At 40.5% G+C, this 27,185-nt stretch overlaps 2 protein-coding genes across 4 annotated transcripts in view; one reads left to right on the top strand and one right to left on the bottom strand.

Annotated features, from left to right (window-relative positions):
* Nucleotides 1-15,657, top strand: part of ZNF518A (zinc finger protein 518A) — a 51,551-nt gene extending 35,894 nt beyond the window's left edge. The window contains exons 6-7 of one of the 2 annotated variants that reach the window (XR_009498104.1): nucleotides 502-589; nucleotides 14,182-15,657. The gene's annotated coding sequence lies outside the window, so the exon portion shown is untranslated. Of the gene's footprint in view, nucleotides 1-501; nucleotides 590-1,282; nucleotides 1,365-14,181 lie in introns of those variants that run through there. The other variant, XR_009498105.1, reaches the window with a different exon arrangement.
* Nucleotides 1,647-27,185, bottom strand: part of BLNK (B cell linker) — an 82,320-nt gene continuing 56,781 nt past the window's right edge. Inside the window, exons 9-18 of one of the 2 annotated variants that reach the window (XM_059901083.1) lie at nucleotides 26,715-26,786; nucleotides 19,849-19,921; nucleotides 18,081-18,108; nucleotides 17,239-17,281; nucleotides 14,918-15,005; nucleotides 14,323-14,354; nucleotides 10,844-10,920; nucleotides 9,932-10,015; nucleotides 7,163-7,318; nucleotides 1,647-2,824 (exon numbers count right to left, since the gene is read on the bottom strand). In XM_059901083.1, the coding sequence (XP_059757066.1) occupies nucleotides 2,705-2,824; nucleotides 7,163-7,318; nucleotides 9,932-10,015; nucleotides 10,844-10,920; nucleotides 14,323-14,354; nucleotides 14,918-15,005; nucleotides 17,239-17,281; nucleotides 18,081-18,108; nucleotides 19,849-19,921; nucleotides 26,715-26,786 (773 nt within the window). In that variant the 3' untranslated portion in view covers nucleotides 1,647-2,704. The remainder of the gene's footprint in view (nucleotides 2,825-7,162; nucleotides 7,319-9,931; nucleotides 10,016-10,843; nucleotides 10,921-14,322; nucleotides 14,355-14,917; nucleotides 15,006-17,238; nucleotides 17,282-18,080; nucleotides 18,109-19,848; nucleotides 19,922-26,714; nucleotides 26,787-27,185) is intronic. The other variant, XM_059901084.1, reaches the window with a different exon arrangement.

The following is a 27,185-nucleotide window of genomic DNA, read 5'->3' as shown; positions in this document are numbered from 1 at the left end:
GATCCTCCCAGACCAGGGCTCGAACCTGTGTCCCCTGCATTTGCAGGCAGATTCTCAACCACTGCGCCACCAGGGAAGCCCAGAATGCTATTTCTTAATGAGAGGGGTTAACTCTGCAGACTCTGAGGGTTCAGAGGAGTCTGGGAAGCCAAATAATTGGTGGCATTCCCCATTAACGATGGTTTTACCACCATTCATCACCAGATGTTCTCATCCCATCTGTCAGGGTCTCAGGTTTTTTGAACTAGGACTCTGACCTTGGTATGACAGACCTGTCTTGGTTTAGCATTAAATTATCTTTGCAGGGAATTCCCTGGAGGTCCAGTGGTTAGGACTCAGTGCTTTCACTGCTGTGGGCCCGGGTTTGACCCCTGGTCAGGGAACTAAGATCCCACAAGCCACGCAGCGTAACCAAAAAAAAAAAAAAAATTATTTTTGCAATTCAGCAACTGTATTAAATCCTGAGTTTGGTCTTCAGCTTTTTCTTCTCTCCCACTGCAGGAGATTAGCAATTGGGTCACCACTTTGTACCAGGGATGGTTCATGCCTCAAATACCCCAAGGATGGAGTCCTTATTGTCAACTGGGTGGTGAGTAATCTGGTTCAAAGATGCCATCTTAATGCCTACTTTCTTGAAACTACTCCTGGTACTAAATCTGTCATTTGGGTCTTCTGGGGAGAAGATGCTGAGATGGAATTTGGAGTACAAGAGGTTTATTGGACAGTAATGCCTGGGGGATGGAGCAAGATTGAGTAAGAAAAGCTTTCATACCATAATGCAGATCTGATACTGGTGAAAGAAGAGGTTGGTGAGTGGAAGCAGGATTGGGTGTAGAAAGCCTCAGACTTCCATGCATCACTGACAAAGTCAGCCAACTCAATGGATACTTTAGGTTAAAGACTATCCATTAGTTAGAGGAATTCCATGTTGGGCAGAATTGGCCAGACTGAGGGCTGCTTAGGAAGAGCATAGGCTTGGCTCAAAACCCAAGGCATGCCAGATTTTTTCCTGATGGGAGATCCAAACAGTGCACCTCCATTGTTGTCACACGATGGGGCAATATCAAGCAGTGTGACATTCATGTAACTGGAGTCCCTGAAGGGGAGGAGAAGAAGGATAACAGAAAATATATTTGAAGAAAAAATAATAATTGAAACTTTTTTCCTAAATTTGATGAAAACTATAAATACAAAGATCCAAGAAGCAACATGAAGCTCAAGCAGGAAAAGCACAAAGAAAACCATACCAAGACACATTATAATCACATTTTCATCATCACAGGTGATAAAGAGAAAAATTTTATTGCAGCCGGAGGAAAAAAGCACACATTATGTACTGAGAATCAAAGATAAGAATTACTGCAGACTTGTCATCAGAAACGCTGCAAGCCAGAAGAGTGGAATGATATCTTTAAGGTACTGAAGTCATCCTAAAACTCTTTCTCTAGCAAAATTACCCTTCAAAAATGAAGATAAAACAAAGAAAATTTCACAAAAGAGAAGTCTAAGATATGTCATCACCAGTAAAATTGCTCTATCTTAAATGTTAAGAGAAATTCTTCATGTGGAAGGAAAATGATACCAGGTGGATATTAGATCTATACAAAGGAATTAAGAGCACTGGAAATGGTGAGTAAACAAATAAATATATAAAAGTGAAAGGGGGGTATTATGACATTTAAGAATACAGTTATTTTTATAAGTGAGTTTGTGAGTTCATAACCTTCTAGAATTTCAAAATCCTTTCAGATTGCTGTCTTACTCAGCGATCAAGTGCATTCCTCATTTAATTATTAGATTTATCTTAATTAGCTGCTTTATCATTTCAGTGCTGTCTAAAGTACACAGTAGAATAAAAAGCTTTGATATGACAAAGTGTAATACATTGCTGGGACAACCTAAGACCTTGGATATGGCTGCTCACAATGGTATCTCTTTTATTCCTGAGTGTTCATCAATGTCTGCTTTTCTGCCCCTGTTCTGTGGGCTGTTTCCCTAGGCTTTTAATCTAGTTTTGCTCTCATCCCACTCTGAACCTCATATCAAATTTAGGGTCCATTTAATAGACATGCAGATCAAAGAGGGTATAATTATATTTAATAAGCAAAGCTAACAATATAATCATGGATAAGAAAGTTCATATCTGTATACATCTCCCATGGTTGGGAGCTCACAAAAAGGAACCATTACATCCCCCTTATCTGTATTTATAAATATCATATATTATCTATATTTAATTTTCTACACATTAAAATTTTAACCAAGGCAATTGTCAAGCACTGACAGTAGACGTCCTAGTTACACTGGGGCACTAGGACCATTGTGGTGGTCTAAATTTTCAGCAGCTTTGTTTTATCCAAGAGTATAATTTTCTTATTTTGGAAGTAGAGTGTTATTTTCTTACATGACTGAAAATACTTTACACCTGTTTTTTTAAATAAAGACATTTATTTGGAGAATATTAGTAGCATATTCTCAGCCTCACCAGATATTAACAGTTCATCAAGTCAGGCAACAGAACATGTCCATGTGAGCTTCTTATAAGGAAATCGATGACCACCTCAACAGCTTCCTCATCTTCTATTTTATTACTGGACGATTCATAATCCAAAATATGAAGTTTTTGGACTTTTTCCTCAAAAGTAGAAGTAGGTAAAATGTCTGAAGCAATGATGTTGACTTCCTTTAAAAATTTTTTTTTAATTTATGAAACATTAACTGCATATTTCAGTCTTGTCGAATCTTTTGTGTTATTCTGACTGTCAATAAGAACCAGGGGACTGTGTTGATGATTCTTGATGATTTCAGCAACACTTCCAAAGTACTAGAACAAGAAAACAGATGAATTATAAATTGGCATTTATATTAACAATGAGCTCCACTCCTCCCATCTTCTCCAACTCTTTCAAGTTAGTCAGAGTTAGTAGGTCCCAGATGACATTCTACCCAAAAAAGTCCAATTTAACAATGTCTGTAACCTTTGAGGTGGCAGACGCTGGCCATTCAATAAGACTGAAAACACAATTGACATCCTCAATTAGTATAACTTCTTAGAGAAAATTACTTTATTGAGTTATGATGTAATATTTTAATATTTTGTTTTTTATTTAGTGCCAAGTGTAAAACTGTCATACATTGAATTTCTCTACATTTTTATAAAACATAGATTATCTGTTATGTTGCATGTCTTAGATACAAGGACTGATGTAGTAAATTAACGTTAGAATTTAATGTGAAGAGAGTTATTTCCCAGGTTAATTCATGTTTGTTTTTGTGTTCTTTTTTTTTGAATAAATAAGGAAACCTTTATAAATCCTCATATACACATTTTTGCTTTAGCTCCCAGTAAGTTTAGAGCTAAATTAGTGCCTAGTTAATAATGACATTTCACGCTAGGCTCTTACTATACGTACGTATTTTTCCGTATATTAATTCCTATTTTCTATTGGCTTTAGTTTAAGGCTATCACAATTTTTTTCTGAAAAATGATCAATGTTTTAAATGAAAGATAAAATAAGTATAACACAGACCAAGAAATGAAATGCATTGATTATACAAAAGTGCTACAAGCTCACGATCATCAGATAAATGCATTTATAGTCATTTTTTTAAAGTGGTAATTGTTTTGCAACACTGCCATATAATTTAACAATTATAACCAATTGACTTCATTTTCTCTTAGTTTTTCACATAAAGATAAAGATCTGGAATAAAAAATGTTTAAAAGCCTTTATTAATTATTTGGATAGCTTCCAAATATTATATATTAAATAAGTAAAGTATTCAGAATACTAGTCATTTTTCAAATGAAACACCAGTTGTCTTTTAGATAACTGGCTTCTGAATATTAGGTCAAGGAAGAGAGACAGAGACTTTCAAGTACCTTTAGTCCTTATTTCTTACTTTCTCTTCAATCATTCAGCCCTCCTGTACTTGCCAATGAATTTTTTTTATGATACTCATAAAGACATTCATTCTGTTTGTTTGGCACAGCATATTGTTAAACTGAATGCAGTTGGAATTTAAATTTATGGACTAACACCCCAGGAAATGAAATAGTACAACCTCTTTGAAGTGAATTCCAAGTGAAAAAGTGTGTTCTGAACCCAGTAAATATAGGAGAGAGTTGCTTTGCTTACACAAATAAGCATCTCATTCTGTCCTTATACTCTTCTGAATATTTCTGAGGATTGCTTTGTTGCAGAGTTTGGGGATTAAAATGTTTGAAGTAGGGGGTTGAGCTGAGTTGAAATGTTTGAAGTGGGACTGGACTTGAGGCATATTTGTGATTTGACTGAATGAAGGATTGAGCATAACTTAGTTGCAGTTTCCCCTTAACACTTTTTTTTTGGTCTACACTAATTCAGTGTATTTGAGATATTCATACATGGACAGAAAAACAATTGTTTGATAACTCAAAATCCCATGGTCAATAAAATAAAGCAAACAGATCTCAGAGCGATAAAATACTCAATATGTATCCACATAATATCAAAACATTTGCAAAAAAAGTTAAACAGTTAATCAACTAGTTCCTTTTTCTACCCATGAATACCCAAACACAAATACAGACAAACAGACTTTTCAACATCTCCACATGGTTGACATCATGTAACCAAAGTTTTCATTTTTCAATTCAGATGTTCAGTATATGGGAGAAATTATCTTTTTATTATAGATAATTTAAGTAAGTGTTTTAAAGGACTCTGTCAGTACTTCCAGATGATATTATAATAATATGTATTTATTTTGGTATCCATAGGCTGGATAATTGGGGAGTGGGGTGAAGCTCTGTTCTATTCATTCTGAGGTAGGGATGAAGATTCTTTAAGCCAAGAAGAACCACTGTTTATCAGAGTTTCCTAGCAGGACAAGGAAGACCAGAGCCCCTCTGAGAGCTCAAAATTTATCTGAGTGAATTTCAGTACCACTAAAAAGGACAGCTCCCTCACCCACCCTTAAGCCTCTTATAGAAGTACTGGACCCCTGGGGAGGCTTTTTTTTTAAATTTTTTATTATTTATTTATTTATTTGGCTGCATTGGGTCTTTCGTTGCTGCGCATGGGCTTTCTCTAGTTGCAGCGAGCGGGGGCTACTCTTCATTGCAGTGCACTGGCTTCTCATTGAGGTGGCTTCTCGTTGCGGAGCACGGCCTCTAGGTGCATGGGCTTTAGTAGTTGTGGCTCGTGGGCTCTAGAGCACAGGCTCAGTAGTTGTGGTGCACAGGCTTAGCTGCTCTGAGGCATGTGGGATCTTCCCAGACCAGGGCTCAAACCCATGTCCCCTGCATTGGCAGGCGGATTCTTAACCACTGCACCACCAGGGAAGTCCCTGGGGAGGCTTTAGAATGTAACCATCCATCCAAAGTCACTCTGTCCTACTAGGATCACCACCATATCCTACCACTGATTACTGTTGAGGAGCATATAGTTTAAAAAATTTGTCATATAAAGGTTTCAGTGAGAATGAAGGTTTTTTGTGAGTAAGGAGAAGCAGACAGTTCTCTTAAAGTTTAACTGGTGTGAAATGATAATGCAATCTATATTTTAAAACCCGTTTGGTCTTGATCAGTGTTTCGTGTTTTCAGAGTTTTGCATTTTCTAACTATCTGAGACTTTATTAAAAGCAAAATAAAACTCCAAACTATAAAACTCCTCGAAGAAAACATAGGGAGAAGGCTTCATGAGACTGCATTTGACAATGATTTCTTGGATGTTACACCAAAAGCACAGGCAACAAAACAAAAAATAGACAAATAGGACTACATTAAACTATACTACAAAGTTATAAGAGTTCTTTATATATTCTGGATATTAACCTCTTATCAGGCACATAATTTGCAAATATTTTCTCCCATTTCATAGGTTGCCTTTTTACTCTGTTGATTGTGACCTTTGATGAACAGAAAATTTTAGACCATTTTATTATACTATATACAAAAAAATAGACTCAAAATGAATTAAAGATTTAAATGTAAGACCTGAAACCATAAAAATCCCAGAAGAAAACATAAGCAGTATGCTCTTTGACATTGGTCTTAGCAATATTTTTTTGGACATGTCTCCTCAAGCAAGGGTGACAAAAGCAAAAATAAACAAATGGGACTACACCAAACTAAAAAGCTTTTGCATAACAAAGGAAACCATCAACAAAAGAAAAAGGCAACCTACTGAATGAGAGAAGATATTTGCAAATAATATGTCTGATAAGGGGATAATATCCAAAATATATAAAGAACTCATGTAACTCAGTATCAAACAAACAAATAAGCAATCTAATTAAAAAATGGGCACAGGACCTGAGTAGACATTTTTCTGAAGAAGACATGCAGATGGCCAACAGGCACATGAAATGATGCTCAACATCACTAATCATCAGGAAAATGAAAATCAGATATCACATCACACCTGTGAGAATGGCTATTATCAAAAAGACAAGAAACAACATGCTTGTGAGGATGTGAAGAAAAGGGAACCCGTGTGCACTGTTGGTGGGAATGTACATTGGTATGACAACTATGGAAAACAGTATGGAGATTCCTCAAAAAATTAAAAATAGAACTGCCATATGATCCACCAATTCCTCTCCTGGATACATATCCAAAGAAAATGAAAACACTAATTCAAAAAGATACATACACCCTGATGTTCATACAAGCATTATTTACAGTAGCCAAGATATGGAAGCAAAGTAAGTGTCCATCAAAAGATGAATAGGTAAAGATGATGTGATATATATATACAATGGAATATTACTCAGCCATAAAAAAGAATGAAATTGTGCCATTTGTGACAATATGGGTGGACCTAGAGGGTATTACACTAAGTGAATTAAGTCAGACAGAGAAAGACAAATACCATATGATTTCACTTATATGTGGAATCTAAAAAACAAAGCAAACAAAATGCCGAGTCAGACTGACTTCAGTAAGCAACAGGATAAAAGATATAGCTTTTACATCATACCAGTCTTTCCTCCTTTCTGTTCTCTCATAGGATATACTGCCCAAACATAGTATTTTATCTCATACTCTATGACAATGTGCAAGCCTTAGACCAGGTACTCTTGTATCCTTTCTCCTCATCTCTGGCACCTAATACAGTATGATGGCATTGTGCTCAAAACATAGTTATAGAGTTGGATTAGAAGAGAAATTACTGACCTCTTCACCAGTTTTCTTTCTGCCCAAAGCATACTGTTTTGTTGCTTCAATAAATCGCACAGGGATATTATATACTCGCTTATTAAAAAATACAACTAGTGTATATGGCTGTTTGGAATCATGGCCAGAGCTTTTCCGAATAAGAAATGATCCATCCTGTTTATTAAAAGAAAGAATAATTATGATTAGTGTTACTTGTGTTTCCATAGGTTAAAAATCAGTTTATGAAAAATACCTATATTATATTCAAAAGTTAATTATTTAGGTATATGATTTTTATTACCAATTAGAGCTTGTTTTATTATTTTGCAAGAAAATACTTCAGTAAAATATATACTTATAGAAAATTCTGAAAGAGGTAAATGCTAGCTTTTTGAGGCACTAAATAAGATCTTATGTTTATAGGCTTTGGAAATGTGTGAAGGGACACATTAAGATCAAACCTAAAGGGCACTCTTGAACTAGGAACCATGTTCACAAGTTGCCTATGAATAAAAAAATATATCAAACAAATTCCATTCAAAAGTGCTATAAGAAGAAAGCAGATATTGGGAATCAAAGCATTTCAGCTGATAAAAATTCTCTCTCCAAAAATTTATGTTGAAGCAGAAAAAAAATTGTAACACAACATTCCAAATTTAATTAAATATCTTGTAAAATATTCTACAATCATAAATTCAAAAATTATGAACAAAAGTAGACAAAAACAGGAAGAAGGAATGCAATAAGAGTTTATCAAACCTGGGAAAGAGCGCTTACCTGGTGGCGCAGTGGTTAAGAATCTGCCTGCCAATGCAGGGGACATGGGTTCAAGCCCTGGTCTGGGAAGATCCCACATGCCACGGAGCAACTAAGCCCATGTGCCACAACTACTGAGCCTGTGCTCTAGAGCCCGCAAGCCACAACTACTGAGCCCACAACTACTGAAGCCCACGCACCTAGGGCCTGTGCTCCACAACAAGAGAAGCCACTGCAATGAGAAGCCCGCGCACCACAACAAAGAGTAGCCCCCACTCGCTGCAACTAGAGAAAGCCCACGTGCAGCAACGAAGACCCAATGCAGCCAAAAATAAATAAATAAATAAATAAATTTTAAAAACAAAAACAAATAAACCCTGGGAAAGAAGTTGAAAAGAAAGACAAACCTGTATCAGAAATGAAGAAGAAATTACAAGATGCCCAAGGGACAATAGCCTTAAATGAAGATTTAATAAATGACTGAAGGAAGGCATGGAAACAACCAAGAAAGAAAGAAAAAAAAGAGAGAGAGAGAGAGGTTAAAAAAAAAAAAAGTACAATAATGTCAGAGTGGTTGGATTGAAAGGAAGACCCCCCCCAAAGAAAGGTCTAAAATACATGTAATGTGAGTCCTTGAAAAAAAACAAAATAATGAAACAGAACTACTCTTTAAGTCTGTAATTTAAGAAAATGTTTTGGAAATAAGAGAAAACTTAAGTCTACATATTGAAAGGGTTTCCATCTACCTGAAAACATTGACCTGGAAATCTACTCAGAGACATAATCTGGTAAAACTATTAGACTTTAAAAAGAAAAAAATCTGCAGAGCCATCAGATTAAAATATCAAATTACATACAAGGGCAAGAAAGTGACATTAGCATCAGAGTTCTCAGAAGCATCAAGGCAATCCAGTGGAGCAACACTTTTAAAAACTCAAGCCGAGGATTTTACATCCAGCCAAGATTTCCTCCGGGTATCAGGCTATGAAAAACAGTTGCGAATGTGCAAGAACTCAGGGAATAATGTAAGCACAGTCCTTCCTGAGAATCTACTACAGGTGAGCTTCACCAAACAAAAAGAGATAACTGAGGAAGCAACAGGACTGATGGAAAGCATTTAATATATTTCATTGTAGAGCTAGGACTAAACAACGGTGGCAGAAAACAGTATATTCTGGACTTCCCTAGTGGCGCAGTGGTTAAGAATCTGCCTGCCAATGCAGGGGACAAGGGACTCTATCCCTGGTCCGAGAAGATCCCACATGCCACAGAGCAACTAAGCCTGTGCACCACAGCTACTGAACCTGTGCTCTAGAGCCCATGAGCCACAACTACTGAGCCCACGTGCCACAATTACAGAAGCCCTTGCACTCTAGGGCCTGTGCTCTGCAACAAGAGAAGCCACCGCAATGAGAAGCCCGTGCACCACACGAAGAGTAGCCCCTGCTAGCCACAACTAGAGAAAGCCCGCACACAGCAAACAAAGACCCAATGCAGCCAAAAATAAACCAGTATATTCTGACAAGGCAAGGTGCAAGTGGGCGGAGAAAAGAGAAAGAAAAAGAAAAGTGGCACTTTAATCTTGGATTGTCCTGACTGTTCTAGTGTTCCTATATGACTGGGCTTGGACTCTCCAAAAATTTACTTCCCAGTACTTTTTGCCATCTTGATCCCAATCTTTTATCCCAAGCATTGATCCAAAATAGTCTGTTACATCTCACTGCTGGATGGATCTCACGTAGCACCAAGCCTTACAGAGATCCCCTCCAGAGCTTTCTTCTCTTCCGCTATTTGGAGAGCAGCGGAGCCTATGCATGCACATATAGATGAAAGGACAAGCAGCAATAAGATGGAGGAACAAAGAAAGAGGGAGGTGCTTCAAAGAGAGGAGGGGATGGCAGTTCCTCTTAAGTAAAGAAAAAAGATTCCTGCACCCATAATTGTTGCAATTACTTAATTAGCATATTATCGGGATGACAACTGTGCCGATATAGGCTGAGGGCACAACATGAGATTTTAAAATGGTCAGACCTTGTTTGATCTGTATAATGCCTCTTCGGCCGACTTTCGATCGCAAGCACCAGCGTACCATGGTTTACAGTGAACGTCAGCTTCCTGTGAGTGAGAGGGCATTATTAAGCAAGAGATGGCCCTTCAATGACACTGAACCTTCTGTGCACTAGAAACAAAGTCCCATTTTGCATTACCAGAAAGGCCTAACTACATTTGGGCCAGTAATCTGAAAATGAGTTTTATGCTTCTTTTGATCAACCACAAGGATTATATAATTGACTTTTCCCCAATTTGGCTGTAGGGGGTAGACTTAGTATTTGAATTTAAGACCTAATCCTGCTAGATTCCTGAACCATTTAATCCTTTCTCCTAAATAAATTGTCATCTCCCTTTCTATTATGATCTTATTGTTGCTTTGTGGAGCATTTTATAATTTCCGAAGTGTTTTTACAAATATCTTATTTGATTCTTGTAACAACTTTGAAGGCAAGACAAATACATGCTATCATCCCTATTTTACATTTGAGAAAGCTTAGAGACTTGCCCAAGGGCACACCGTCTCCTTTCTCTGTCTTTTTTTAAACTATGCTATTTTATGTGTTTTAATATCATATGCCTCCACAGATCTATTCTGAAAAAATTACATAGTTTAAATAGAATCTATGTGAGAGGAAGAACAATAAAAACAACACACTTCTTTGCTAGTTTTGAAGAAACACCAATTGTTATTTATGGCATCCAGAATACAAATTAGAATAAATGGAGCAAAGTCTTAACAGTTGGGAAAAAACTGTATTCTGTACCCATCAGCAAATGACAACTCACAGGCTCACTTAAAATAGAATCTGTTCCCAAGCTTCACTCCAAAGTCTCTCTTATAAGAAGTCATGCCCTTTCCTGCAGTTTACTGATAACGAGTTCATTTCATACCTGTTCTGACAAATTGGAATTAGATGAAAAGCTGGGTAATGGGCCATCCACAGTTGGGCTTCCCCCTTCTGGAAATCCTGAAAGGGATTTGAAAAATCAATGGATCCCATTATATCTTGAGCAGTTACTCTGCCTATACCTCAGCACTGTGCTGGGAGCTGCAAGGAACACACATACTGAAAAATCACACACACCAAAAAATCCTTAAGAGTTGTGCTTCTCGAAGTGAGGTCTGAGGACCCTGGGAATCCCCAAGATTCTTTCAGGGCGTCTGCGAGGTTTTTTCCAAATACATATCTCTGTGAAGCCCAATTTTCCTCATATACTTTGACCAGTAAAACATACTGTAACAGATTGAATGTAGACGCAGATATGAGAATTCAGCTGCCTCTGTTATTCCAGGCATTAAAGAGATTTTAAAAATGTAAAACAATGCCACTCTTCCCCCTAAATTTTTTTTGTTTGGAAAATATATTTTTTTCATAAAAATATGTTGTTAACATGTAATGAGTTTAATATTTTAAAAATGGATTCATAAATGTTTTAAATGTCTTCTAACTAATACACTAAGTATCATTAGAAAGAAACACATAAACCATAGTTCTTTGGGTCTGCAATGATTTTAAGAGTGTTATAATGGTCCTGAGGTCAAAATGATTGAGAATTTCTGCCCTAAGGCATAAACTCCCTCAAGGAGTTTACCATCTAAATGTGGAGACATGGAGACACATGAAATGGAGAAAATACTTAGCTGTATTCATTCATTCATTCATCCACTCACTCATTCATTCTTTATTGTGTACCTGCCATGGATCAAAGCTTTAGGAATATACAGCAGTCAACAAAACAGCAAAATGCCCCTCCCTCTTGGTGCTTAAATTTTAATGGAGTGAGATAGACAATAAAGACATAAGTAAATATATACAATATTACAAAGTCATAAGTGCTATGAAGAAAAATAGGCAGGGAAGTGGGTGGGGGATAGCTTCGGATAAGTAGTATGTTTAAATAGGCTGGTCAGGGAGAGCCTCAGTGAGGTGACACTTGGGTAAGATCTGTAGGTGGAGAGGGAGGAGGCATGTGGATATCTGAGGAAAAATTGTTGCAGGTGTAGGGAACAGTGAATGCAAGGGCCTGGCATGTTTGAGGAATAGAGAGGGGGCCACTGTGCCTGGACTGCAGTGAGAAAAGGGGTGAAGAATAAGGGATGAAGTCATACAGGAGGTGGTGAAGGGACCAGGTTTGTGGGACCCAGTGGACACTTAGCATGACTTGAGCTTTAACAAGCATGGTGTGGGAAGCTTTTGTAGGGTTTTGAACAGAATAGTGTGATTTGCCTGTCTTTTAACAAGGTCACTCTGACTCCAGGGCTGGAAATAGATAGAAGGGGGCAAGAGCAGAGAAAGGAGGCCAGTTGAGTCTTGCAAGCCCAGGCAGGAGGTGATGGTGGCTTGGAACAGATGGCATCAGCAGAATTAGTGAGAGTGACTGGATTGCAAATGTATTTTGAAGGAACAGCTGGAAGGTGTGTGAAGAAAGCAAGTGAGGGGACTTCCCCGGTGGCGCAATGGTTAAGAATCTGCCTGCCAATGCAGGGGACACGGGTTCAAGCCCTGGTCCGGGAAGATCCCACATGCCGCAGAGCAACTAAGCCCGTGAGCCACAACTACTGAGCCCGCTTGCCACAACTACTGAAGCCTGCGCGCCTAGAGCCTATGCTCTGCAACAAGAGAAGCCACCGCACTGAGAAGCCCCTGCACCGCAATGAAGAGTAGCCCCCGCTCGCCGCAACTAGAGAAAGCCCACGCACAGCAACGAAGACCCAATGCAGCCAAAAATAAATAAATACATTTATAAAAAAAAAAAAGAAAGCAAGCAAGTGAGGAGTCATGGGTGACTCTAAGGTTTTTGACCAGAGCAACTAGAGTTGTCCTTTCTTAGGAGGGGAAGTCTGCAAGAGAAACAGGCTTAGATGAACCAAGTGCTTCAGATAAAAGTGCCCTGGACGTTCAAAGGTGACAGCCACCATTGTTAACAGGAGGGAGCAATGAGGGCTTGGCAGGCCCAACAGGGCTGAGTATGAAGGAAGGCTGTGTTCTGACAGGTGGGGACAGTATTCCCGGGTGGGTGCAGCAAAGAGGGTGGGTGGTCACGCTCTCCTAAAGTACATAGTACAAGGAGGTGGGTGGTTTCCGCAGTTTGGGCAGTTGGGGGAGTTCAAGGCTGACATTTTTTGATCCCTGAATATGTGCCAGCCCTGTCCTGTTTCCCACATCTTAGCTCATTTTGCCTTCACGTCCGCCCTTTATGGGAGGAGCTATCAGACCCCATTTTACAGGTGAGGTCTTCCCTGACCACAGCAGCCCTCACTGTCTCCATTCCTCTCTGTGCCCACCCCCTGCCACCATGCTTTATTTTTCTTTATATCAGTTTAACATTTGCCTGATATTATGGCTTATCTAGTTGTTTATTTCTCCTCTAGCAGAAAAGAAGCTCCATAAAGGAAGGGACTCTGTTTTATTCACTGCTGTATCCTCTGTGTCTAAAATAGTGCCTGGCACATAGCAGACAGTCAATAAGTATTTGTCAATGGAAAGAATGACTTGGGTTGAAAAACAATAAAGGGTATAATAAAGCTTTACGTAGTAAAAAAAAACAAAATTTCTATAGCTATACCATTTCACTTTGTGTTCAGAATTTTAGAAAAGTTTATTTTAAGTTTCTTTTATTTAAGATGAATCAAAAATCCAATTAAAGCCTAAGAAACAGATTTATGTTTATATAAACACACATACTTTTTGTATATAATAATTATTCTCTTTATTTAAATTTATTGAATTGATTATTTTGGAATATTTTCCAAATTATCCATGTACAGTAGGGTTTTATTTTGTGTTTTCATTTTTTTCCTACATTGAGTAGAAAATAAATCAAGGTTTGGGCAGTTGTGTTCTGTGAGTCTGACTTCATATATTTTTAGGGTATTGTATTATTAGCCTAGGGAAAATTATCCAGATATTTGCCAGATCTTCTTTTCAGGGCACCCTCTGTAGATATATTTTACGAACATTAAAATGTATTTTAGATTCAATTTAAATAGCTATCATTTATTGAAGACCTTCTATGTACCAAGCACAATATGTTGTTTTACTTAATCATCTTATTTTGAAAATAGTTGTATTGTTGTTGTGAAAAAAAATTAAATAAATAAAAGATGACCAGTATGACCAGTAAAATATTCAATCAAAACTAAAAAAGAAAAAAGTAAAAATGATCTCAAATCTATTTACTTTTCAGAACAGTTCCATGAAATAAATATTCTTGGCCCCGTTTTACAGATGAGGAAACAAGCTAGAGAGGATACTAAGATACTCCAGCTGGAAGAGGCAGTGTTGCACTGGACCCCCAGGTGGCTCAGACGTGAAGAGCCAGCCTTAGCCGATACCTGATATTGTTCTTCGTGCCTTCATTGTACTTACTTGGCAGAGGTATGGGTTTTTGATGAATTGGTCTGAAAGGAAGAATTTCAGATTAATTAAAGGGCAAAGCACAAGATGAATAAGTTTGACTTTTTGCTTGCACTGAAGATACTCAGAACAGGTGCATCACAAAGGATCAACAGGAATGGCCAATAAAACATATCTAAAGATAGGAGAGGCACCAAAACCTTCAAGATAAGTAAAATTGTTCCCTTTAATTTTATAAAAAGAGGAGACTTGACTAGTGTTATTTTTTAGTTAAGTCCAATAATTAACCCAAATATTAGTTCAGTCTCTGTAATTCTAAGCGGTTTTTTTTAAAGTTGTTACCTACTTAACACCTTTTAAAATTTAATTGCAAAGCAATGAAATATTAAATCTTTACCAATCACAACAAGCCAGTGTTTCTGTGCAGTATAACAATGCAGGTGTTAAGGAAACTTTAATTTTTTGGCCGCACCGCGCGGCATGTGGGATCTTAGTTCCCCAACCAGGGATTGAACCCGTGGCCCCTGTAATGGAAGCGTGGGGTCCTAACCACTGGACTGCCAGGGAAGTTCCAAGGAAACTTATTTTTAAAGGAAAGAATTCTTACTTCTGGGCAGGAGGAGGAAAAACTTGTGACTGCATATTTTCTTGTCTGTGACTAGACCCTCGGTGGCGTTCAGCAGGTATAGGTTTTTCTGCATTAAGAAAATTATCATAGTAGGATTAGGGTGAAATGTCTGTCCCCATGCCCAAACCCAGAAACATCAACTGAGAGGAACCAGATTTGGTCACATGTCTTCCCATGAGCATGTCTTTCACCAGGATGTCATCCCTTTGTGCACCTGTCAGTGTGGTGGTGTGCCTGAGCTATTAAGACCAGGACTCCTACTCAGCAGTGTTACAAGCACACCCTACCACCTCTGCATTCACCTCTTGGCAATGTACAAATACATGGGGACTGAACCTGTGGAATCTGGACCTTTAGGTGTGTGATTACAAGTAAAAGCCAGAAGATGGGCAAGCTTTAGCCACCCCTGATTTCTATGTGGCCTCCACATAGGTGTTACAAGACCCTGGTGTGTCTTCATTAGTCATAAGATGTGGTATAAGTAATTTCTTACTGATAAGAGGTAAAATATCAGCGTTTGCGAATGATCTACTTTTTTGAAAAATTAATTGAGCAAATTCAAGGTTATCCCTATAATAATGTTAAATCTCACTTGCATTTCACTATCTTTTTCTGAGTGAGAGAGGAAGGGGTGGAGTTATAATTAGTTCACAGGGAAATGTGCATAACCTGAAATCTAAGAAGTTTATGTTGAAGAACATTTATTGCTGAACCACTAATAAAAGTGATTATAAATTATTGTAATGCTTTATTCTCCCTCGAATTTTGTCTAGGGTGTGTTAAAATCTGGGTATGTCCAAAGGTCTGTCTCCTGCATGGAAGAAAGTTTGAGAACTACTGATCTCCCATTACAGGAACCCAAAATAAAAGCAGTAAGAACTCAAAGATTCAAATAAATGATGATAGACTTCAGGGTTTCTTGAGGTGCAGAGAAATTCAGAAGTTTGAATCTCTGAAGATTGTGTTTCAAGTTTGTGGCAAGTTACTTCGAGCTGCCACGTGAGATGTTTTGTTCTTGACTTTACAACATGGTAATTTCAGGAGAAACAGTGAACACTTTGCTTCCCCACAGCCTGATGAGCTTTGACCACCCCTGCTTTTGCCCCCGTCCTCCAGGAGACTTCCTTCCTAGGTCAGAAGAGGCCACTCACCCACTTTGGGTTTGGATGGCCATTGCCTCTACTCTTGAAATGAGAGACCACGCTCCTGCACTGGAGCCCTTTGGGAATGAGGACACCCGAGCCGCATGGGACATGCCAAGAGCCTGTTCTCTGATGGTTTTCAGAAGCTTCTGAAGCCATGAAATTTGCACAGGGTTGTACTTACTTCCTACAGAGGCTCACCCTAACACTCCATTATCACTCCAAGCTCCCTGCTCAACAGGCATGGAAGACTGTAAGGAATGGAAGGGCAGCAAGGTAAAAGCATCAGGAAAGGCAGAAGAAAGCAAGACACAGGAAGGGAGCGGTACCTCAGGAACAGCCTGGGAGAAAGATGTGGGAAATGATGTAAAAAACTCAACAGAGCAGTCAAAGCAGACAGGGAGTTGTAATGCACATTCAGAAAATGTCTACCGTCCATTGTGAGACCAGGTGTGCCCACATTAACTCAGGAAATGGTGAGCTTTTAACATTGGGTACCTTCAAGATTGGAATTAGACGGGTGCAGGATTTTAATTTCTATATAGTGTTTTAAGTGTTGAGATGATGGATGATTCTTCCTCTTTCTGTTTTTTTTTTTCCCCAGTATTTTTCAAATACAAATATTTTTTTTTAAATGGGAAAGTACTAATAAAAAGTATACATAAGGGTTTTAGGTTATGATAAAACAAAGGAAGGGAAGCATTTGAAGATGTACTAAGATAGATGTTTGAACTCAGGAAACATTATTTTGAAAACTTAGCACAAGAACTTGTTTGAACAAACAGGTTTTTAAAAATTCATTACCTTAACTTAGCCATTAATTCTAAGATACGTGACTGGCTCTAAATAAGTCTTCACACCTATGTAACGCTGTGGCACTGTTTCTGGCAAGTCGTATCTGTCTACAAACAGGCAGGTTTTGGGCATGTAGATTGTGGCCTGCCCCAAAGGTGCAGCCTGGCAAGCTCAGGTCCTGATCAGCTTTGCTACTCACTACTCATGGCAAAGTCAAGACTGTTCTGTTTAGAAGATTGAGTTTTATGTTTACAGTTGCCTTATGAATAATTAAAGAAATTTAGAAATACATTTGTACACAAATCCTTAATCAAAATAACTTTCAGAGGACATGCGCATCTGTCAAAGTAATACAGGCCTTACCTTCACAAACACTTGAGGCATTCTGTTGAGAGACAACTGGAGTCTATTTAAAAAAAAAAGAAAGGCAAGGATCTTCAATACAATGGTATGTGGAAATAAAAGTCAAGGCAATATTATTAAAATAAATACCGGGGGAGAACATTTCTTTGATGCATAGCTTTTCTTTCAGTCACAAGACCAACAAGTAGAAACACACAGTCCCCCGGCCCACTTTTGCATTAAGTGACAATGGACTTGAAGTGTGTCAGGGAAGGAGCAGTGTCATCCTGGTGTCCCCACTCTGTCAACAGGGTTGGTGGATACCATGACCCCCAGCAGCTGCTGGGCAGTAGCGCTTATGCAGTGGAAATCTGGCATCTGGCTTTGGTCTCAGGGCCCCACTGTCTTGGTGTTTGTAAGGGACTGTAAACGTCAGGCTACAGTGTAGATACCAGGTCAAGGTGGGCTTCCTCGAATAATGGGCTGGCCCAGGTTCCCCACGTTCTGCACAGAAGTTGAGTGTACTCAGGCCTTTGTGCCTGATATGCAGTTGTCAGTCATTAGTTCCCAGGCCAGCGGGTGGGAAGCAGACACAGGGGAAGACAAAGGTCTTGGGATGCAGGGAGCCTGACCACTGATGGGCCGTTCACATTCAGTGAAGACACGGGGTTCAGGGAGGATGTGACCCTCCCATGCAGCATCTTCCCTACCCAAGTGAGGACTCCAAGTTTCTCTTGGACTGTCCGGGCAGCAACATGATTGCTATGTTCACCTTAGCGGGAAGCATCGTCAACTTTAAATAAGTGGGCAAGAATAAACATTGCGGGAAACATGAAGCACATTTAAAAGCAGAATTAACTCACCGTCTTCAGTGGCGTAGCTGTTTTTTTCCTGGGGGACAGAAAGAGATTGGCTTTGTTAAAACACAACAAAGATAAAGAGGAGCTGATGCCTTATCATTTTACTCTCAAATTTAAACTAGAATAGTGAAAGTGATACAAGTGTGTAGGAAGACTATCCTTGAAGGGAAGAGAGGGATGAAAGCAGGATTTAGCCATGATCCTTCTAGCCTCAGATAGGGTCTGCTGACAGATGGCAAAGGGGTTACTGGGGATAAACAGGAGCACCAGTTGCCAGGGAATCAGGATAACTGAGCTCTTGTTCCAGTTCTGCCACTGATGACTCTGTGACCTCAGGCCTGTTTCTCTCAGCTGTGAGGGCCAGTCTGAGCTTTAGTTTCTTCATCTGTAAAATGAGGACCAGAGTCAGCGTTTTCAAAGTGTGTGTGTAGAGCCGTCCCTTCCCCCAACAGCACCCCAGGGCTACTGTCTGGGGAAGGAGGGTGGAGACATGAGGGTGGCCAAGCAGGTACATTTGTAGCCAGCACCTCCCCATGCCAATGTCCCCCCTGCTTCAGGTGACTCTTCTCTGCTAGACGTCTGCCTAGAATTTCATTCCAAACAGATAAACCCAAGACCAACACAACACAAGTTTGAAACCCACTCTGATCTCTGGTCCTGAAGGTGCTGGCCTGGCCTAACGTACAGGTTTGTCTTAGTTCAGTAGAGATTGGACTCTAATATTGCTAAGGCTTTATAATTCTCTTCTGTGTTTATTTTGAATACTGGCTTTCTCTCTATCTCTCACTTTGTTTTGGCTGAGAGCTGGAAGGTTGGGGGAAGAATACTAACAATTCCCAAATGCCTCTAAGACGCCTGGCACTGGGTTACGCTCTTCACATATTTTTTAAACCTCACACTGTCCTTTTTAAATGGGTGTTTTTATTACATTTTAGAGATTAGGAGACTAAGTAACTTGCCTGAAGTGATAAACCTAAGCCAAGAGAGAAGTGTGCAGAGTTTTGTTTAATAAACCCCTGAAATGGAGAATTTCTTTGCTTTACTCAGAGGCAGAATTAAGGCTATAACCATGCAGGCTTGCTTTGGACAGATTTAAATGTGCTTTTAAAATAACCTATTGAGCCAATATGAAATTATGGGGTCACTGTTTGTAATATTAACACGTTACATGCACCCAACATCTTACAAAGCTCTTCTAAGTTCAATGAGAAAGAATGACTCTCTCATCTCCCTTTTGAAAGGAACCTTGGCAGTGTTGCTTTGATGGAACACCAAGTGCATGCTGCTCTGTGTACACATTTGTTTGCGGATCACTAAATACTCGGAAGAGAAACCGAGGAGTAGAAAGTAGGGATGAAACCTGCTAGTGGGTCTTAAAATTATTCAGGTGCTGGAGCTTGTGTCTTGTGGAACACAAGTCAATGAGCTCAAGATTTAGCTAGAAGTTTATGGGAGGAAAGACTACTAGTTTTTGATGTCAGCAGGGACACCCTTAGTCCAACTTGAAGCATGCATGGGTGTGGAGAAGACCAGGGCAATAGGGTTTCATTTCCACACCCTTTAGGAACACACCTATTGTAATGTTAGGTGCACCTGCATATGAGCTTGGGCAGGTATGCTCTTCTGAATGGAAACAGCAGAAAAACACCCCCCTTTGGCCCCCAGATTCTCAGGCAGGACTCCTTTGTGGATTCCAGGCAGCTCTGCTCACAGCAGCGATGGAGACCATACACTGAATTCACAGAGTTGCTTCTCTGCAACAGGAACTTACCCAGCCCTGGGCAGTGGGGATGGCGCAGCAGGTGAAGAGGTTGATTTAGAGTCCCAGGCCCCGCTCTTTCGACCTGCGCAGACATATACACAGGTCAGTCTCTAGCCCTGAACTGAGGGCTGATGGTCACAGTGAGCTGGCCTTGCTGGCAGGCTCAGAAATACATGCACATGTTTTCTTACTTTCAGCTAAGCATATATAAGTAGTTACATTGAAGTTTTGGGGGAAAACCTATAGGCAAAGGTGATGAAACATTTTATAAATGCCAATTTATAAGCTCAGAACTAGGATGTTAATTAGGAACTCCATCTAAACATTGCTAAATGACCTTCTCATTTCCCCCATGGGACAAGTTCAGAGCCCCTGATTCTGTGGGCTCAATAAGAGCTCACAAGGGTTCCTATGGAAGGGAGCTAAGAGCTCACACTTGCATCTATATGCACTGCACAAATGTGCACAACAGCAGTACCTAGAGACAGAGGGGAGCTGGCTTAGCTCTGGCCTCTCCTCATCCAGGCCTGCTCCCTATCCCACCACTCCTGATCACACCTATAGACACTGCTCATTCCTAACCACACTTACACAGTACACACACCTAACCTCACATTTGGAGAACACTCCTGCATTCATTCATCTCTGAGTTCTTAGGGCCTTTGCTCACTGCAGAAATAGACAAATGGAGAGAAGCAGCAAGCTATTACCCAAATCTCCTCTTCTGAAGTCACAGAAGGGACCCAGAGGGCCTTGTCCACCACGCCCATTTCCCCTCCCTCTACCTGAAGATAGAAGCCAGAGCATCGTTATGAGGGAAGAAGGTGAGAGACAGGCAGAGATTCACTGCTGGGATAGGGAGCAGGCCTGGATGGGGAGAGGCCAGAGCTAAGCCAGCTCCCCTCAGCGCGTCCCAGCTGCCTCCTCTCAGGCTGATACCGCCTGCCTGGACATTACTGCTCAGTGAGATAAAGGCTCTCTACTGAATTAAATTGAACTGAATAAATGTTTTAATTAAGAACTTACTACATTTATAAGTCCACAATTCCTAATGGACTTAAAGGGGATACTCTGTACATATAGGTTGGACTTGCCCACAGTATGTGTTGTTTGAGTTTGCAAGATAAATCACACGTAAGTAAACACTGAGGTAATAATCTATTACCAAGAATTACTGAGAACCTGGTATGTGTAAAGCCCTTGGAGCCACTGTGTTAGGGGCTGTGGAAGAGCTGAAGAAGTAGACGTAGGCTTCTGCCCTCTCAGAATTTATAACAAGAGAAGACACATGCACCCCCATGCCACCTCATCTGACAGGACCACCTATTCCAAACACAAAAAAAGGGAAAAAGTCCTCGAAAAGTATTAAACGCAGAGATCATAAAGTTCATTCTCATGTACTTGACTAGAGAGAGGCCTTCAGGCTCTCACTCAGAGCCCATTTACTCTTTCTACACATAGTCCTTACATAGGGCTGATTTCCATAAGCACTCACCAGTGGCATCTGTTGAAGGAACGGCCCCTCCCATGTAACCCTTACTTAGATGTAAGCTGACCCAGATGGGATTTTTAAAAACATTTTGAGAAAGAGACTACATATGGAATTTTTAACATTTCCTCCGACAATAAACTGAAATGTCATCTGAATATGTAGTAGTATGAGTCTAACTGTGTTTTATTAGCAAGGGTATCAAGTTGATATTGTTCTTCAAATTCTCAATACTTAAGAATGACATTGTGAAAATACACTTGGCTACTCATAGATGTTGATAGAAAGTTTCGGGGAAGAGAAAAAAAACCCTCATCTGAAAAATAAGGAAGCAGAAAGAAGGTCTAAGTCAGAATTTCCTCCCAGGGGTCCCCTCTCTTTTCACCAAGGGCTCGCTTGGCCTGGGCATGTTATTGTTGTCATATCTACTGCCTGGCTTCTTTACTAAGCTTCCCTTTCCTTCATATCTGCAAACAGTCGGCCAACGTCTTCCTTTCCCCTTCCCTCCTCGTAAATAACTTCTGCAATCAGAGGAGAGGGAGGCGCATGCTCGCTGTCCTCTGTGGTGGTGGAGTCCAGTACAAGCTCTGGTTTTGCATCAGGAAGACAGGGTTCCAGTTATTTCTCTGCCACCAAACTGGCTGTGTGACCTCTTACGAGCCACTATGCCTCAGTTTCCCCCCTCTGTGAGATGGGGATGCCACTAGCTACTTTATCTAACACAGAGTTACTGTGGTTAGGTAATAAGGTAACTTTGAACATGTAAAGAATTAGCCAAATATAAAGTAATATTGCTGGAAAGGGACTGAAAGTTTTGAGGGTCAAAAATGTTATGCTAAGTGAAAGGAGTGAGATGGAAAAGACTGCATATTATATGACTCCATCTATATGAATGTTTGGAAAAGGCAACTCTGTAACAACAGAAAGCAGATCAGGGTTACCCAGGGCTGAGGATGGGAACAGCATTGACCACAAATGAGCATAATGGCTCTTTTGGAGTTGGGGTAGGCACAGAAAGTTTCTAAAACTGGATTTTAGTGCTGGTTACAATGTAATGATTTACAAAAAACATTGAATTATACATGTAAAATGAGTGAGTTTTATGATACATAAGTTATAGCTCATAAAGGATCTCAGTAAATATGATTATTGCTATTTTCATTTTCTCATCTTGTTGTCAACCATGGCAGTATCTCTAGGTGCTGGGCACTGTGCCAGGTACTTCACATGTGCCACTTCTAAGCCTCACATAACATCAAGGGGAGCAAACAGAGGCTCAGAGGGGTTAACAGGCAGGGCCAGGGTTGGAAACCAAGGCCATTCAAGTTGAAAGCCTAGGCAGGCAGTGTCCTCTCTAGCCAATATCTCATAATATTACTCTGGGGCATGATTGGGCATGTCAGATTCACTTGCTGCTTCTCCCTTATGTGGGGAAAGATTAGTGAAACAGAGGGCTGCTTTTGTGAATGCCCATGGGAGGATGGAGAGTTACTCCTCGTAGGCCAGTGACCCTCTCTGCCGCCCTGGCTGAAGTCAGACCCCGGGGCATGGCTGGGGTAGGACAACACCGTACCCTTCTCATTGCCAGGATCCCTGCTTCCTGGCCAAGCCGAATTCTTGGTTGGAAAGCTCCAAGGGAGAAACTGGGGATGCAATAGAGGGAGATGTGTCCAAAAGCACACTAATAAAAGAGAAAAATCATCTTTGTTTAAATCATAGGGAGCAAAAAGTTATGTTAAGGTTTGATTTAACAGCACAGGCCTTGCACAAGCTGGTGCTTACCGAAGTTTCTTAACTTGGAAAACAATTTACCCTTAGTTTTTCCTTCTACCACGTATATCTTATGCATCATCCTCTTTTCAGTTTTGCATGCAGTGGTGGTAGGTTTCCTTATTCTTAATGATCTCAGTGTTGGCATCGTAAGCCCTTGGGATTTAACTCTCTTTTAGCTGTTATAGACACCCTATTATCATTAGTGGGGCTTGCATACTAGCCGAAGCATCCCTTACTCTCAGGTACTATATGAACTCTTACAAAATACATAAAAGAGACTTAATTTAACAACTTAAGAATAATTTGGGCTATGGGTAAAATTCTGCTTGCATATTAGCAGGGAATTGTAAATTCCGAAACTCCTCCCCTATTGTAAGAAATAAAGAGATAGAATACTTAAAAAATGCTGTTTACTTAGAGCAAGCTCAGAAATACATGCTCTGTCTACCCTTTTCTGACAAAAGCTACAAATTAGCCAGAGGTTGCTCTGCCTTCTTCTAAATGCTCGTTTAGAGATAAATCACAATGGACTTCAGTCTTTCAGTTTGTTTAGACCAATGCTTCTTAACTGGGAGTGATTTTGTCCCCCTCCCCCAGGGACTTTCTGTAGTGACTGGAGACATCTTTGTCTATCACTGCTGGGGAAGGGGGTGCTAGTGGCATCTAGTGGTCAGAGGTCAGGGATGTTGCTAAACAGCCTGCGATGCACAGGACAGTCTGCAACAGAAACCACCTAGCCCCAGATGCCAACTGTGTTGAGGTTGAAAAACCCCGAAATTTAGAGTAAAACTTTATATGGAAAGGAAGAAACACTTCTCTGAGATGTGTACCGGGTGATGTGCCAGACTCATGTGTCATGAATCAAGGCAGGTTAAACAAGGGATTCTGAACAATAACAATAATAAATCACAAAGAGCTATCATTTTATGAGTGTGATTCGTATCTTTTTACTCATGTAATTCTCACACTACCCCTAGGCATAGGTGCCATTTTCCCCTTCCTTTTTTTTAGGAGAGGAAACTAAGAAACAGAGGGATTACTTAGCTTGCTCAAAGTCTGGCACCTAGTGAGTGAAGACTTGGACCCTCTGGCTTTGGAGTCTGTGCTAACTCCTGCTACTGTACTTCCCAGTATGGAACATGAAGGACCTAATTCGCTATGTCATCTGCGGCCAGCACCTTATTAGCCATCAAAGAGCCAAAAGCAACATTAACCAGAGGCAAGTGTCGTGGTGTGGAACTTTAACAGAAACCCCTGAAACCTTAGCACTTTCATCATGCCTATCAGGGAACTCTCTGAAGCCTCTAAAGACAATGATCAGTTATTTAAAGACACAGGCAAGTAGTCTGATTATTCCTTTTATAAAAATCATCTCTGAAAACTGTACTGTTTGCACACTCAGAAACTCCCTCTAACTGTTCAGGTTTGTTCCCTACCCGCCCACCACCACCACCAAGTTATCTCACTTCCTTCCTCCTCCTGAACTTCCTCCTGTCTACATCCAATAATCATTTATCCAGGAAATTATTTTCTTGTTCAGGTTTGGTTTCTTCATCTGATGCCTCTAGTGATAAAATATAGCTATACTAGATTAATATAAAACTAATGAATAATAAATCCAGTGGGCTAATGCCTTCATGATAGGGCCATGTGATTCCTTAAAGACAGCCAGAGTTGGGGGACTCAATCGCTCTCTCAACCAACTGACCCATCTAACATTTCAGCACCTACGCTGAGCCAGGTCCTGTCTAGGCCTTGGAAACACAGCTATGAGCAAGACATGGAGCTGAGAATCTTATGGGAAAGACAGGCTGATTGGAGTATTGGGGGTGTTTTAGGAAAAAGAGGTCTGTGTAAGGCAAGAAGAGCATTTTAAGATGTAAGCACCAGAGAGTATTAAACTATTATTCTAAAGGAGGGTTTAAGCCTTCATTTATCTGTTTCAGTGAAAGGTTTTCTATTCCAGTAATAACTGCCCTTCTGAGTTATCACGTGTCAGGAGTCTCCGTTTCAGCAGGGACCAAAGCGACCTCGCCGTGACGTTTTAGGTTGGTGTGTTGACATTTGTTCCCAGAAATTAAGATGAGCTGGATAAGATGCCTCTGACCTCCAGTCCCCAAGTATAAAGAGCCTGTGGATTCCGAGGGGGAGGATAAATAGGAACTTGTGAAGAGGGTGAGCAATTGCACAGGAAATGAGTCTAGGAAAAGATTTTTAAAAATAATCTTCTTTCATTTTCTCTCAAGGAGCACGTCCCTGAAAGCAGAGGTCAGTCTCCCAGTCTCTGTGTTCAGCCTTCAGGTCTGGGAGAGAAGGGAGTGTGTGTGTGTGTGTGTGTGCGTGTGCGTGCGTGCATGTGCATGTGCGTGTGCGTGCGTGTGTGTGTGTGTGCGTGTGTGTGTGTGTGTGTGTGTGTGTGCGTGTGTGTGTGGTATAGGGTGGGGGAGAGGAGAAGGAGAGAACGCTGTCGAGGAAGCTCCTGCGCCTCTCTGTGCTGTAGAAGGGCTGGGGTATGGGCGCCACTCAGTACTGTGGGCCTCAGGCCGGGGGTTGCCAAACCCTACAGGAGACACCTAGGAACCACTGAGTGTTCATGGTTTGGGGAGGGATGACATGGTAAAAACTAACTTTGTAATGGAATGAAGCTAGCAACATTTGGAGGGGGTCAGAAGCTCATCTCAGTGACTGAGGAGAGAGCCTAGAGACAAGAGTATGGCAAGTGGACTCTGTAAGACAGAAGGTATGAAGTGATAAAGTAAAGAAAGCCTGGTTCAGGTGGTGGCAACTAAAATAGAACAGCAAATTCAGGAAAAAGCAAAGCAGAATTGGGAAAGAACATGGGCACTCTGAGACATGGAGCATGGAGGCTGATTTGTAAAGAGGAATAGCGATGCCCGAAGGGTAGGGGTGATGGATGCACTGAGCTTGAGGTAGTGGGAAGGTCAACGTGTTCAGAAGGGAAGAAAGGTCAAGGTTGGACACCAGAGAGTTATCAGCTTAGACCAGAGAAGTGAAGCCAGAAGAATGGATAAACCGGAAAGAAGTGAAAAATAATACTCTACCGAGCGCCTACTGTGTGCCAGGCACTGCATTAAGAATTTCCCATTCACAATTTCAGAATTCTCCTGTCTCCATTTACCGATGAGAAAATGTGATGCTTGGAGAGGTGAAGTACAGACCCAAAGTGATACAGTTGATAATGGGGAGCACTTGGGTTATGACCCAAGCTCTTAACCGCATGATATTCTGAAAGAAGAGCAGGGGGCTGAGGCTGAACGGCGCAGGCATCCTCAGTCAGGGGAGCGGAGAGGGAGGGCCGGCCAGCAGAGTGCCCAGAGAGGTAGGATGAAAAAGAAGACTTGTCTGAGAGAGGCGCAGGGGCACGGGGGCGAGGGTCCCCTCACACAGGTGTCCCCAGACAGTGGATGAGCATGAGGAGAAGGCCTCTGTTACCATTTATTAAGACATTTGGAAACACAAGGGATTATTTCTTAATATTTGCTCTGAGTGGTTTGTCTTATTTAGAACAGATTAAAAATGAAACCCCCAAATGTAATCATTTCACAATAAAAAAAAACAGAAACAAAACCACCAAATCATGTGTACACTCTACCTGAAGTTGTCCCTGGAGGTGAGGCTGGCTTTGAAGAGTTATTTGGCTTGATTGATCTATTAACCATGGGAGCTGAAACACAAAATCACACCTATATTATAATTATTTATATATATATATATATATATATATATATATATATATACACACACACACACACACATACATATATAGTAGATAGTCTACTGAGGGAGATTCACACTTATGGAAAAATGCATTGTGGAAATGATGGGTCAGACCAGAGAATCTACAAAGAATGGGAGACACAATTAGTAAGCCCACAAGCCATTAAAAGAAGCCTTCTCAGAAGAAAAAAACATTTTAGAATGAATATATTAGTGATTAAAGTGAATACTGGCTTGGAATTTCACTTGCCAAACTGGGTGTCTAGGAGATGAAAGAGTTTGTTTTTTTACCAGGAGACGTGCATTGAACTAACAGTGGAGGGGCCAGATTAATAGCCCCACCTTC

Source organism: Balaenoptera ricei, chromosome 16, assembly GCF_028023285.1.
Source record: "Balaenoptera ricei isolate mBalRic1 chromosome 16, mBalRic1.hap2, whole genome shotgun sequence".
Lineage (NCBI taxonomy): Eukaryota > Metazoa > Chordata > Mammalia > Artiodactyla > Balaenopteridae > Balaenoptera > Balaenoptera ricei.
This window is presented reverse-complemented; position numbering and strand designations above follow the sequence as displayed.